This window comes from Pan troglodytes, chromosome X, assembly GCF_028858775.2.
Source record: "Pan troglodytes isolate AG18354 chromosome X, NHGRI_mPanTro3-v2.0_pri, whole genome shotgun sequence".
NCBI classification, from domain to species: domain Eukaryota; kingdom Metazoa; phylum Chordata; class Mammalia; order Primates; family Hominidae; genus Pan; species Pan troglodytes.
In genome coordinates this window covers 106877926-106891388 of record NC_072421.2, presented here as the reverse complement: position 1 = coordinate 106891388, position 13463 = coordinate 106877926, and the positions used below count along the sequence as shown (strand labels likewise).

At 42.5% G+C, this 13463-nt stretch overlaps 1 protein-coding gene across 1 annotated transcript in view; it reads left to right on the top strand.

Annotated features, from left to right (window-relative positions):
• GUCY2F (guanylate cyclase 2F, retinal) overlaps window positions 1–13463 on the top strand; it is a 109896-nt gene that overhangs the window by 84872 nt on the left and 11561 nt on the right. Inside the window, exons 12-16 of the mRNA XM_016944344.2 lie at window positions 1733–1881; window positions 4167–4330; window positions 5120–5312; window positions 8555–8729; window positions 11935–12033. Of these exons, the coding sequence (XP_016799833.1) occupies window positions 1733–1881; window positions 4167–4330; window positions 5120–5312; window positions 8555–8729; window positions 11935–12033 (780 nt within the window). The remainder of the gene's footprint in view (window positions 1–1732; window positions 1882–4166; window positions 4331–5119; window positions 5313–8554; window positions 8730–11934; window positions 12034–13463) is intronic.

Genomic DNA, 13463 nt, shown 5'->3' with positions numbered 1-13463 from the left:
TGATTGGCCGGGCCCTGAAAGTATCATGGTCTCTCCCATCTCTGTGCCTTTTCACATACTAGGAGGTGGAATTTTTCCACCTCCTCCCAATCTTGCCTCATCCAACTCATGTCACCTTCTCTGGGAAACCTTCTCTGACTTCTTTAGTGTGGGTCAGCTGCCTTTTCTATACTCACAAGTGCCTATCTCAGCTAGAGCACTTATATTGTTTGCCACTGTTTATTGCAATTGGACTGTGAGATCCTTAAGGGCATGAATCATGCTGTGCCTAAGCAGAGAGGTGGCCCATTCAACTTGATGGTGTTCTGAGAAAGGGACAAAGACTTCATCTGCCAGAGAATGGATGAGGCAGTCAAGTTTCAGGGAGTACATGCTCATGGAATCTGTTGTACTGAGAGCACGATGCTGTAATGGAGAAATCATTACTGGTACAGCCTGACCTGGGTTAAAGGAACAGAATGTGTGATGTCACAAGGAGCTGAGAAGTCAGAGGCAACAACTGGAATTCTTTTATGGAGGCAAGGGGCTCATATTAGGGATAAAGCAGCACTGTTGGAGTGTTATAGCCAATTCAGGGGTGGGAAGGTCACACTGGTGGGGCAAGCAAAGCTTGGTTCCTGATGTGGCAGTTAGAATTGGAGGTGGTGGGGAGGGGACTAAAGATGAGAAATGAGCCTGAAGAGATAGGGACAAGAGCCTGGATTTTACTCTGTGGGTGATGGGGAGTCATAAAAGGCTTTTGAGCAAGAAAGTCACACGGCCAGATCTGTGTTTTAGGAAAGGTTTGGAGAAGGGTAGGCTGGAAGCAGAGAGATCAGTTTGAGGCCCAGTGTGGGTTGCTGGGGATATTGAGAGATAATGATTTTTTTTTTCCTGCTGCCAGGGAGTTTTCTTTTTGTAAAAAGGTCAGTCTGACTGCTCTAGACCTTTTGTCACTAATGGCTGTTGGGTCTGAATAGGGAGTCTAAGAATTCCCAGTTGAAGTCTGAGACATTTGGAAGCAGGACAGTGTAACAGATTGAGATTGTCTGGGTTCAAATTTGAACTCTGTCACTTACTAGCCATGTGACCTCGGGTAAGTTACTTACTCTCTTCATGTCTCAGTTTCCCTAGCTATAAAATTAAAATAAGAGTGCCTACCTCACTTGTTTGTATGTGAGAATCCAGTGAAATAATGCATGCAAAGCGTTCAGCACATTACTGGTATATAGTAAATATTCCACTGGAAGTGGAGTTCATGGACCGTCAACCAGGAGGATCTTGATGAGGCCTTGAACTGTTTACTGCAGTTCTTAATTCCCTTTGCCTAGACACCAGGTAGAGACCTGGACCTGGGCTGGGCCTGGGCTTGTAAGAAGAGTTAAGTGGGTCTATTGTGGGGATTGGAAGGCTTAGATGATTGGGGATGGGTGAGGGGAGCCAGGTCCCTGAAGTTAGAGCATTAGAATTGCCATCAGATAGGCAGTATCTAAAACCTAGCAGAAGCAGAATAAAGTGCCTAAATGATACCAAGAGTCCAACTGATTAATTTCTCACTCCTCCCCCATTGCCTAATGCAGCTTTTGCTCAAATATAGTCTATATTCAGGCCACCTAAGGAGAGAGCAAAGGAGATGGCCCTTCTGTGTTATCTCCTAACCTACCCCCTTCTTGGCTAAAAGTCAGTTATCTTTGCCAAATCTTGGTCATTTTTTCCATGATTTGTAAATGGTTCTCTTCTCGCATCTGGACAGAAATCATAAACAGACTTAAGAAGCCTCCTCCTGTGTACAGACCAGTAGTTCCTCCTGAGCATGCCCCTCCAGAATGTCTCCAGCTGATGAAGCAGTGCTGGGCTGAGGCTGCAGAACAACGACCAACTTTTGATGAAATATTTAACCAGGTAAGGACTCTGAATCTTATCATTGCCCAGGAGCCTTCCTGAAGTCAGCCTACACAAGGCTAACTCCTTGGGTCCTTGCCATATTGTGGAAGGAACCTCTTGCAAGGGGTAAGGGCACTCCTCTCGGAGGAACAGCCTGGGAGTGGCTACTTTGAGGCTCTTGGTGCTGGAGTGTCATCAGCACATCCTTCAAGAACCCAAAGATTGGTTCTAGTGTTCTTCTGTGTCTGAACCTCTGTTCCAGACCATCCACAATCTGACCTGATCAACCTTTCAGAGATGGAATTGAACCATCAGGCATTTGTAAGGCAATGGCATTGAAACTATTAGATGATGGGTATCATGGAATAGATGGGGCTCCTCACAGAGCCATGTTTACTTTGGGGATACCAGAGAACTCTCATGAGTGTACCAATTAGGTAATTTCAGGTTGTTTTTGGAAGGTCAGGAAAAATATGGAGTGTTTGAAAGGGTGTTCAAGATGGAAGAAAGAGAAAGTGCAAATGTGGCGTGCAAAAGCAGGAGATTCCTTAAGTTTCCAGGCAATGGGGTACATGAAAAGTGATAACCTTCCTCCTTAAGATATTGAATTTCTAAAGGGGGTGATTCTCTCCCTAGAGGTGGGGATTGAAAGGGGAGTGAAGGAAAGGACAGAGTGAGCCCTGCTGTGGAAGCTAAGGCGCAATTCCAATGTTGGAGCATGCAGTTTAGGCTTTGTTGAAATTACAGGACACCAAAACTGAGGGTGCTCACCATGAGTGCTGTGTCAGCTCTGGCAGAGAGGCTTTTGTGCCTGGCTGGAGTACAGCAATGAGATGCTTTATGAGTGGCAGGTATCTGAGGCGGAAAGAAAGAAAGAGTTGGATTGAAAGCCTGAGGGGCCCTGCTTATGAAGTCATCCATGTCCCCAGCTAACAATGCCTCCATTAGCCCGGCTGAGTTTCTTGAGGACACTCAAACAGGTGTTCAATAGTATGGAAGAGGCGAAGGACCATGAAGGTCAAATTTCTAAAACCTTACCATGAGGCAGGAGAAAGAGCATTTGCCCCTGTGTTGATGCTAGAGATGTTATTTCAGAAGGCAGCAGAGAAGCCAGTGATAGATAGGGGGAGTGTACATCATGAGACTTTCAAACAAGACATTGCTATAGCTGCCCTCACTAAAATGCTTCAGTGGAAGTTTAGGCTGTCTGATGACAAGGCTAACCACCTAACTTCCTGCAGTTAATAAAACTTAAGTGGGAGGAGGAGGAGGAGAGGGAGGTTCCCTGGGTTAGGCAATAGGGGGAGCCCAAAGCATCTAAACTGGCTACGAGGTTATCCCCAGGACTTTGATGGACCTGCAGATGTGAACCAGGCTCAGAAGGGAAACTCCTAGTGTTGGCCTTGGGGCATTGGGTGCTAGGTGGAGCATGTGTGGCCCAGCTATATATAAGAGGTTCACTGGGACAGAGCCCTAGATGTCTGTTTAGCAAAACCACCTCCGATTTTTTGTTGTTGTGAACACAGTCATGTGCATGTTGACTATAGCAGTACAGAGGGGCTACCCCTCATGATTCTAATACTATGCCTAGCTCCCTGTTACTGTAGATAGACAAGGTCCCAAAAAGGCGTATTGAAAATTTGTGACATGCAGACATCTCTAAGGCATCAGGGCATAGAATGGGGGCAAAATCAGTTGAATTTTACATCACTCTGACTGACCAAAGGACAGGTGCTAGAGGACACCACTATTCTTGGACTCCACGGTAAGAAATAGGGGTTGATTTTATCACATGGATCTTGAGCCCTCTGTAAGAGGTCAAGGAACCTCTCATTGTTCAAAAACTGGCAACATAGTGGCATTTGAGGATAAGAATGATTTAGTAAACTGATGATCCAGAAGAGTAAAATGGTACTTTGGGCCCTCTCTCCCCTTACATCACACAAAATTGGCCTGGGCTCAAGACCAAATCCTGTTGTCTTAGAAGTGGCTACTATTCACGTGATAGCATCTCAGAACTGAAGGAGCCGGCTCAGAGCACCTTTGCTCAGGCTTGAAAGAACCAGAAGGGTAGGGGAAGAACTGGTGGGGTCGGGGGCGGGGGAAGAGGTGCAGTGGTAGTGCCCTGTAAATGGGTCAGGGTGACAGTGAGGATGGGTGGTGACTTTTCCTATTTATATCTGGGTTCACCTTTCCTGCCCTGGCATTTTAGTGGAATGGGTTTGTGATAAGGGGACCTGCTCCATCATCTCTGAGTTTGATGAGTAAGCATTTTCTGGTTCCCTTTTCTATTTTACTTCCAGTTTAAAACTTTTAATAAAGGGAAGAAGACCAATATTATTGATTCTATGCTTCGGATGTTGGAGCAATATTCTAGCAACTTGGAAGATTTGATTCGGGAGCGGACTGAAGAGCTGGAAATTGAAAAACAGAAAACGGAAAAGCTTCTAACACAGATGCTACCACCGTATGTGAGAACACCTGAGGAGTGTGAATCCTTATAACAGTGTGTTCTGTTAAAAAAAAAAAGAGAGAAAGAAAAAATTACCCATCAACTAACTGCTGCCTCCCCTTGTCCTGCACCTTCTCTTCTCCTAGTGGGCTTTAGTCACACCTTTAAATCAAAGTAAAATTGGAAACCAAGGGAGCAGAGCACACATCCTAATTTTCCACTACCTGTAGATCATGCTGGTCATTTAAGTTTTTGTGCCTTGTTTTTTCTGTGTGTCACTTCGTGACTTTGCTAGGAGGTTGACCGATTAAAAGAAAGCAGTTCTTTGAGCTCCTAGAGGAAAGTAGCAAGGTCGTTTTTCCAGGTCTTTCCTCTCTTAGCTGAAAACCTTATCTGTTGCTACAGTTTCCAAGTTTTCCAGGGCACCTTACTTATTATGTTGTAACATGATCTTCTAGGAGATAATTAAGGAAACTAGCCTCATGAAAGGGCAATCGCCTGGGAGCATTCCCCAGGGGTCTGAGTTAGAAGTATAGAGAGATGAAAAACCTCCACATGAAGGCACAGACCAGGTCTGTCCAGTGCTGTATTCCAGCACCTGGCACAGTTCCTGACCGATTGTAAGCACTTAACACTTATTTGTAGAATAAATGAACGAATTAATGTTTTCATCCATGTAACACTTTCTTCCTCATCATTTATTAGCAGTGATTTTTAGAGGTTTATTTGGTGTATTTTTAGCAGGTGTATGTGGCATGAAGGGGGACCAGTGTCATCTTAGGAATAGCTGTGTCTGCTTTTCAGATCTGTTGCTGAATCTCTCAAAAAGGGCTGCACAGTTGAACCTGAGGGCTTTGACTTGGTCACCTTGTACTTCAGCGACATTGTGGGCTTCACAACCATTTCAGCCATGAGTGAGCCCATTGAGGTCGTGGATCTTCTGAATGACCTGTACACACTCTTTGATGCAATAATTGGCAGTCATGATGTCTACAAGGTAGGTTAATTAGCAGGAAAATATATTCCATAGTGAAATTTTTATATAAGGCCCATCCATATGTATTCCAAAATTGAAGAATAAAATTTATGGAATATTGTTATTTAGGAATAACAAATTAAATAGTACACCCCTTCCATTGGTATATCACTGGAAATGAGAGCCAGGTAGAATGCATGTAATTTCCCAATTTACAAAATAGCAACTTTCAACCCAGCAAAAGATTGCCAGTCAGATTTCTTTTGAACTTTTTTTCTAGAATTGGGACTAAGAAGATGTTGGGACCAAGAGAGTTATTGCACATCAGTGGCTGAGTACTAATAGTGTAGGCAGTACTGTACTAGGCACTGAAGGGGATAAAGAGGAAGTATTGGTGTTTTGCCCATAGGTGGTGACTGCTACAGAGTTCATCTTGGTAAGGTTTGTGTAGATCTAATACATGCTATAAAAATTTGGTCTCCTCCTTCAGGTACTGTTTTATATGGAGAGAACTTGACATTATAGCAGGGAAATATTAGACTCGAGGCTCTTTGGGATTGCTACAGGGTAACCGAAAAGCTGCCTATTGGTCTGAGGTCTGGGGAAGTGATTAATTGTGGGGTGGCAAGCCCCCATTCCCACCTTCTCTCACTCCTCCAGACTTTGAATTTTCACTCTTTCTATTAGAGTTTGCAAAATGACTGCATTGACTAATTTTGATGCCATGCCTCCTTACCTTTTTTTACGTATGTTGTCTTGTCTCTAGGCAAAAATGACTAAAAATCTCATAGCTGTGCAGGGACATTTCTACGTTGTCTGCATCATGGATACTTGTCTTATTGATGGAGAAAGATGCCCCAGGCATCCTAAACTTTAGACAGCTTCTCTGTCCCAGGACCAAAGTAGAGCTGGAGAATGAGTAGCTCCATTCATTGGATTCTTCACAGTAGTCTGAAATGTTCTAGCTCTCAAATCACACACAAGAAAGTGTGTTTATCTCAGATTAGACAGGGCCTTTTCAGGTCAGATAGAGAGCCTCAGGGCTAGGCCAAGCCACCTAAATAGGGCTCAGAAATAAACATCATACCTGTCAATCAGCAGGAGCTGCAAGCTAATCAAGAAGCACACATGGAAACCACGATGCAGGAAAAATCCATGGAATCAGAGTACCTGTCTTAACTTGTTGAACTCAAGCAGCCTGAAGAGAAAAACAAATCACTGAAAGCTAATTCAGTTGAAACTAAAATCAAAGATGATTCAGCGTGGGCTGTAACACAGCTACTGGTTTAATCAATCCAGCTGATTCTGTTCAGACAATTGTTGGGGGTCTTAGCAATAGGCCATTAGATATTTTGGTACTTAATGGTTGCAGTAGGGAGTTAATGGGCTGTTCTCAGAACAGAGCAGGGCTATATAAATCCAAAAATGAAATTTATTTTTTTCAGCCCTATTTATTAAAAACAGCACAGTGCAAAGGAAATAAAAATTGAACCAGCAGCAAATGACCGAACTCATTTGTGTTTTTATTTTCTTTACCTGTAAAATTTGAATCACCTCCCCTGGTACTTGATAATCTGAAATGGAAGTGAGAAGGCTACTGTAGAATTATGAAGTTAGTGATTCAGTTTCAGTTGTCCTGCCACTATCTGCATCCCAATCGCACCCTTTTCTAAACCTCCTTTTCCCTCAGCATCCTTGTGTTGACTGACACAACCCACAATTTTCCACAGCAGTCTGTACACCAAGACCATGCATGCCCATACTCCCTGCTCTTCTAATCTCCTCATCCATATCCTTGGGGCCTCCTGGGTGACTGACTCATCAAAGCTAAAGGGTCAACAACTAATCTCTGATAATGGCCAGCCACTGACTTCCCCTTGCATGTAGCATTTACATTGTAATCCTTTCTTCCTGTGTGCAGGCTGGCATGCCTATCTGAGGGCAGGTATCCTTTCCTCAAATTGCACAAGGTAAGGGAGACCTTGGATGGAAACATGTTGAGGCAGAAAGTCCTATAGATTGAAAGGATTATTGTTATTGGCTATAGTAATTCATGATGAGGAGCCTATTGCTGATTGCTAAACTTCTTTCTCTGGAGCTGAATCATACCCACAGTTCCAGGGCTGGTTTCAAGACGTACCTATTTGATAATGATGATGATGATAATGTTGATGATGATGATGGTGATAGTTTGAACTAATTATATAGTATCATCCAATAGGCAGGTTTTAAATGCTTTGACATGTATTAAATTATTTATTCCTTAGAAAACCCTACGAAGTTTTTACTATCATTATCACTATCTTACAGATAAGGATACTGAAGTACAGAGAGATTAAGTGATTTGCCCATGGCCACACAGTTTGTAAGTGTTGAATCTTAAATGCTAATCAAGATGGTATAACTTCAGAGTTTCATGTTCTTAACTGTTGTATTCTGTGAGTGCAGTTCTCTGGGAACACATGGGTTTTAACTGGATTCAAACTTGTAGTAACACAGTCTGACTGGCGCATTTCATAAAAAGTCCCTTCAGCTTAGTTATTTTTTGGATTTACCCAAAAAGTTTCAACTTACTGGTTATCTAAAAGAGTGAGCACACTTCTGTGGGGAAGGTGAGGAACATAGATTTGGCTTTATTTCCAAGTGTCCAGCCCTAACCGTCCCCTGCAAAGCAGTTGAGGGCCAGTACTGCTGCTCCTCAGGGAGGTAGCAGTAGGAGAGGAGGAGGTAACTGGTGGAAAGAGACTCAGTTCTCATACCAATAGGCCTGCAAAACTAACTTCATCGTATTAGCAAGGCAAAGGAGAGGGAATGTTCTTCCTTTCCCCTTCCCTATATTTTCCTTAAGGCTACCCTAGCTTATTTACCCCAAATAATCTATAGAAACATTTGCTGGGAAGCATCATAGGCACTTTCTCCTAAGATGCTCCCCCATGGACACCCTAGGGACAGTCCCAGAAATCTCCCTTTTCTCTTCTCCCCAAATGTCTCAGAGCCTGGTATTTTTCTAAGGTCAATCAGGAGCCTGTGATGTAGCTACACTTATTTCAGAATCTCTTGGTGTGGGGCCTAGACTTCAGTATTTTTAATAAAGCTCCTTAAGCAATTCTAACATGCAGCCAGACTTGTGGATCATTGACAGTCCCTCTCTGCCTTTCTCACTTTACAACAAGACCACCTGGCCTCCATTATACCCTTACAGCTCTGTGCTAAAAAGAAGCACAAATAAGTTGTTTGCTAATTCTATTTTTCCTAATTCCCAGGTGGAGACCATTGGAGATGCCTACATGGTGGCTTCAGGCCTCCCAAAGAGGAATGGCAGTAGGCATGCAGCTGAGATTGCAAACATGTCCTTAGATATCCTGAGCTCTGTGGGCACTTTCAAGATGCGGCACATGCCAGAAGTGCCGGTTCGAATTCGAATTGGCCTTCACTCAGGTAATAACCAGTTAAAGTAAGAGGAAACATTCTCATGCGCCTCTAGGAAGACTAAAAAAGAAAGGGAAAAAGATAGCTCTCCCCTGATTCCTGGCCACCGGATTATCCAGGTGTCCGGGCTGCATAATTCCTTTATGCCTACCCAAGTTTACTCTCCTCCCAGTACCTGCACTAACACAGTGGGCAGCAGCTCCTTGTTCCAGGTACTAAACTCTTTTAATCTACCATTTTGGTTAGAGGCAATATTTCCATGTTTGACTATGCTACAAGATCAACAGGTATATGTTGTAGTTAGGATAATTCATTTAATTAATTAAAATCCCTACTTCTGAACTATTTTCCTCCCACATTCATTACCTACTAGCTCCTCTTGCTTCTGTATCCACTCCCCACCTTTTTCTCTCTGCTCTGCTCTTCTAGGCTCCTTTCCTTCCCCCATCCTTTTCACCCCTTTCCTACCAAACTTCTTTAAAAAAATGAATGACATCCACTGTGCCATTTCTTCACTGTCCACTCCCTCCTTAGCCCCTTTGCAATCTGACTTCAGTTCTCACCACTTTCCCCGGTCCTTGTCTGCCTTTACCTCTGCAGCATCAGGAATTCATGACAAGCCTCCCTAAAATGCTCCTCAATTGGCTTTTATGACATGCTCCTCACTCTGTGAATGCTGCTTTTCACTTTATTTACTGGTTCTCTTGACTCTTCCTGTTCTCTAACATTTTCTGCAAAGCTCTCAGTCTTGTGATCTTTTTGCTGTCTGCATGTCTCACCTCTAATTTATTACTCAACCCACAGCAACCTGACTTTCATTTCCTACCACTGTCTGATAATTCCTTTTGTCTCTAATTGTCCCTTATATTGGTCTTCTCCAGTGTTCTGTCAGGATCCACTGTTTTTCTCCTCCTACATACTCTCATGGGTGATCTCATTCATATCTGTGGTTTAACTACCACTTGTACGCTGATGACTTCCAACTCCACAGCTTTAGTGCAGTCTTCTCCCTTAAGCTTCAGCCTTCTATATCAAAATTCCTGCCGATATGCCCACCTGAATGTTCCACATGGACCTTAGACTCGACACATCTAAAACAATTATTTTTTTACCCATACAAACTTCCTGCTCTTCTTATATTTATTCTCTATTTCAGTTGGTGGTACCACCATTGACCTAGTTACTCCAGTTAGTCTTGAGAGTCATTCTCTTTGACTCCTCCCTTACTCTGACCTTTAACGTTCAACTAACTACTAAGTCTTGAACACTCTTTACCTTTTAAATATTTATTGATCTCTCTTGTCTCTTATTCACTCTCACAACCCAAGCCTGGGACACCAAGATCTCTTGCCTGGATCACTGCAATAGCATCTTCTTGCTTCCACTCTTGCCTCTTACCATCCATCCTTCTCATAGTCATCAGCATAATCTGTGTTTCCTTGTCTGTCCTTCCATTAGGCTTTAAGCTCCTTGGTGGCAGGAAGCATATCTTACTCATGTTTGTATCCAGAGTTCTTAGCACATAGCAGGTGTTTGATTTTTTCTTTTAGAGAAAAGCCCTCATCTGTCATTTGTGCTTCAGTTTCACATTTCCAACCCCCCTCAGCATACCTCTTCTTGTAGGGTTCACCATTATTTCAAATTTAACATATTTAAAACTTCAAGTCATCTTTTCCCACAAATCAGCATAAACTCACAAGCTCATGGCAATTTTCTCATGGTTGTCAATCAGACAGCCAATAAATCTGTTGATTCTTTTACGTCTCTCTTATTACTTCTTCATGGCCATCCACTTCTTATCATTGCCTCCTTTTAAGTACTTTGTGCTGGGATTACTGCAGCAGCCATCTGGAGGGTTTTCCTGGTTTTACATTTTCCCCTTTCAATGCATTTTATACACTGATCTGAGAAAAAAGATCATGCAATTCCTTGCTCAAAATTCTCTAGTGGTTCAAGATCCTCCATCTTGTACAACCCACTTAATCCAACCTTGTCTCCAGTTTCTCGTGAGCCATGTGAACTAGGCAGACTGTTGTCTCTAAGAGCTTCCCAAATTCCCTGTACAATCCCAACCACAAGCCTTTGATTTATGTCCCTTTTCCACTGTTCAAATCCTACTCACCCATCAAGACCTAGATCAAATCCTACCTTCTCCACTGGACCCTTCTTGATTGAGTCAGGTCCTAATAAGCACCTCGTCCCATTTTCTGAGTTATTATAGCACCTCTGTCTGTGCTTCTTGCCTCAGCCATATGTTGTCTTGGGTTACTGCTTAATTGCTTCCTCTTTGATAGTATCTTCTCTTCAATTAGACTATAAATTCCTGGAGAACTGAGACTATGTGTTACATTTCTTTTTTATTCCCCTTGGTGCCTAGCCGTAAAAACAGAGCAGAAGGCCAGGCATGGTGGCTCATGCCTGTAATCCCAGTACTTTGGGAGGCCGAGGTGGGGGGATCACTTGAGCTCAGGAGTTCGATACCAGCGTGGGAAATATAGTGAGACCCCCATCTCTTTTTAGGAAAACAAAATCAGAGCAGAAACCAGAAAGTTGAAGGTGAAGAACTTTCTGGATACTCCCAAACTGACTTTTCAGTACGGCTGCTGAAGTTTTCTCAATTACCTTGAACACTTAACACAGCCATATTAAAATGTAAGAACAAAAAATTCTAAATGCAAAATATCCTTTGATTATATATACATACTGCTTTTCCATGCCCCAACACAGATAATTGAAAGTCAGCTCTATTTGTTTTCAGATTTTTGAAATGTTTTAGAATAATTCTCTTGATAGACACAGTTTGGGAACCAGATAAACCCATGAAAGCCTTTCTTCCAACCCTAAGGCACAAGAAAAAGTCACATTTTTTTTCTTACAACAAACATGTTTGGACCCTGAGTCCCTGCCCAGGCCTTTCTGGTTTGGGTTTGATACTTGTTTGTCCCTGTTGACAAATATAAGCATCTCAGGTGTAACTGTTACGTGGAACAAAGGTATAAATCAGAAGGGCAGTCATGTCTGCATTGTTATAAATTTGCTTTCTTCTAGGGCAAAGAGTTCACTACTCATTATGTCTTTCTTCAGATTCACAGAGCTATATGATGGCAACTTTTATTCTTTTACAAAGATACATTCCTTCCTCTTTGCACTATTCCTCTATTAGCATTGGGTGCATACCTGTTGACTGTAATTCCAACCCCCTGATACTCTATAGGGCCGGTTGTTGCTGGAGTGGTGGGCCTCACCATGCCCAGATACTGCTTGTTTGGAGACACTGTGAACACAGCTTCTCGGATGGAATCTACAGGCTTACGTGAGTACCTAATAGAGAGATGGATAGGATGGCACCACTCTGCTATTGAGAAGGTGATTCTTCTTCAGAGAGGTGAAAGAGAGCAGGGTACTTGATGTTTCAATGTTTTAAAGAAAAATAAAAGATAATTTGAGAAGATTAAGATTTATCACGCATTTTCCTGGTCTCTAATGGCAAACCAGTAGGGGGTGATGTTGGACTGAACATGTACCTTTCTTTCTCTAGAAATGAAGCTGTAGCTAAGTGACACCAAAACAGCCACTCAATTTGATAAAAACAACTAAAATAGTATTTTGGGTAAAGAAAAAAATTGGCCGGGCTTGTGGGTTTGTGGGAGTCATGTTGAGAAAAGAACTACATAAGGGACTGATATTTTCCATTTTTCAACTAGTTTGTGGAGACGCACTGAAGCCAGCTGCCTCCCAGTTGGCTGCTGTTTGCTGTTGCAGTCCCCTTTTTGAACCAGTTAGGACCCCAGGAGTTCTGGCTTCATCAAATAGCCTCTACAATTTAGCTAGCAATAATCCCTCAATCCAAGTAGCTTGGAATTCTGAAATAATTTATTGCAACTTCCCTGTATATAAAACCCTTAGCTTCTATCAAAACAGACATACTATCAAAGATGCCATTTCTTCTCTGCTTCTTTGAAAAGAAAACTGTACAAACCATATGCCATTTGTCTGTTGTTTGTAAGATGCTGGCTCAACTCTTACTCGGTTATTTACTACCACTACAGAATCACAATGTGCCTTTTGCTTATATCATGGTTGAGCAAAGCATTTTTTATGCTACTATAGGAAAAGCATAGAGAATAACATTAAATTCTATATGCAGTTTTCATTTTTCATGGATTTTGTACCAAAAAAGGGAAGAAACCACTTAAGCCCTTAGAAGGGCTTAACTCTGGCAAGACGAGTTCTTCCCAAGCTTCAGCACTGTACTCAAACTAGTCCCTGATGTTATGGTGGACTGTATCACAGTGGGTGGTGCCCTGTCTGACCCCACTTCCCATCATTCATGTGTAGAAACAGGCTTACACAATGGGTCCAGTCTTAGTCAATCTAGCCTGTGCTGCCATGATTAAGGAGGCAGTATGGAACTTAGAAGCTGTTGTCAGAATAAATTTTCTGACATCTGGGAAAGTCTTCAAACTCCTTAGATATGGCAGAGGCCATGGAAGTAGTCATCCAGGAACTGCTGCATTAATATGACTTTGCATATGACTTTACTCTTGAAGTGCAACCCAAGATGAAGTGAAATTTATCATGGAACTGCAATGCAGATTTGGCACAGTATTCTGGACTGATGTAAGCTTATAGAAGGCTGAAGTCATATTCTGGTCTGAACCAGGGAAAACTCCACACATTTCACGTTGGAAATACAAAGTTGAGACCAGAAATTGAATTTTGAGATGTAGACAGCACCTTGCC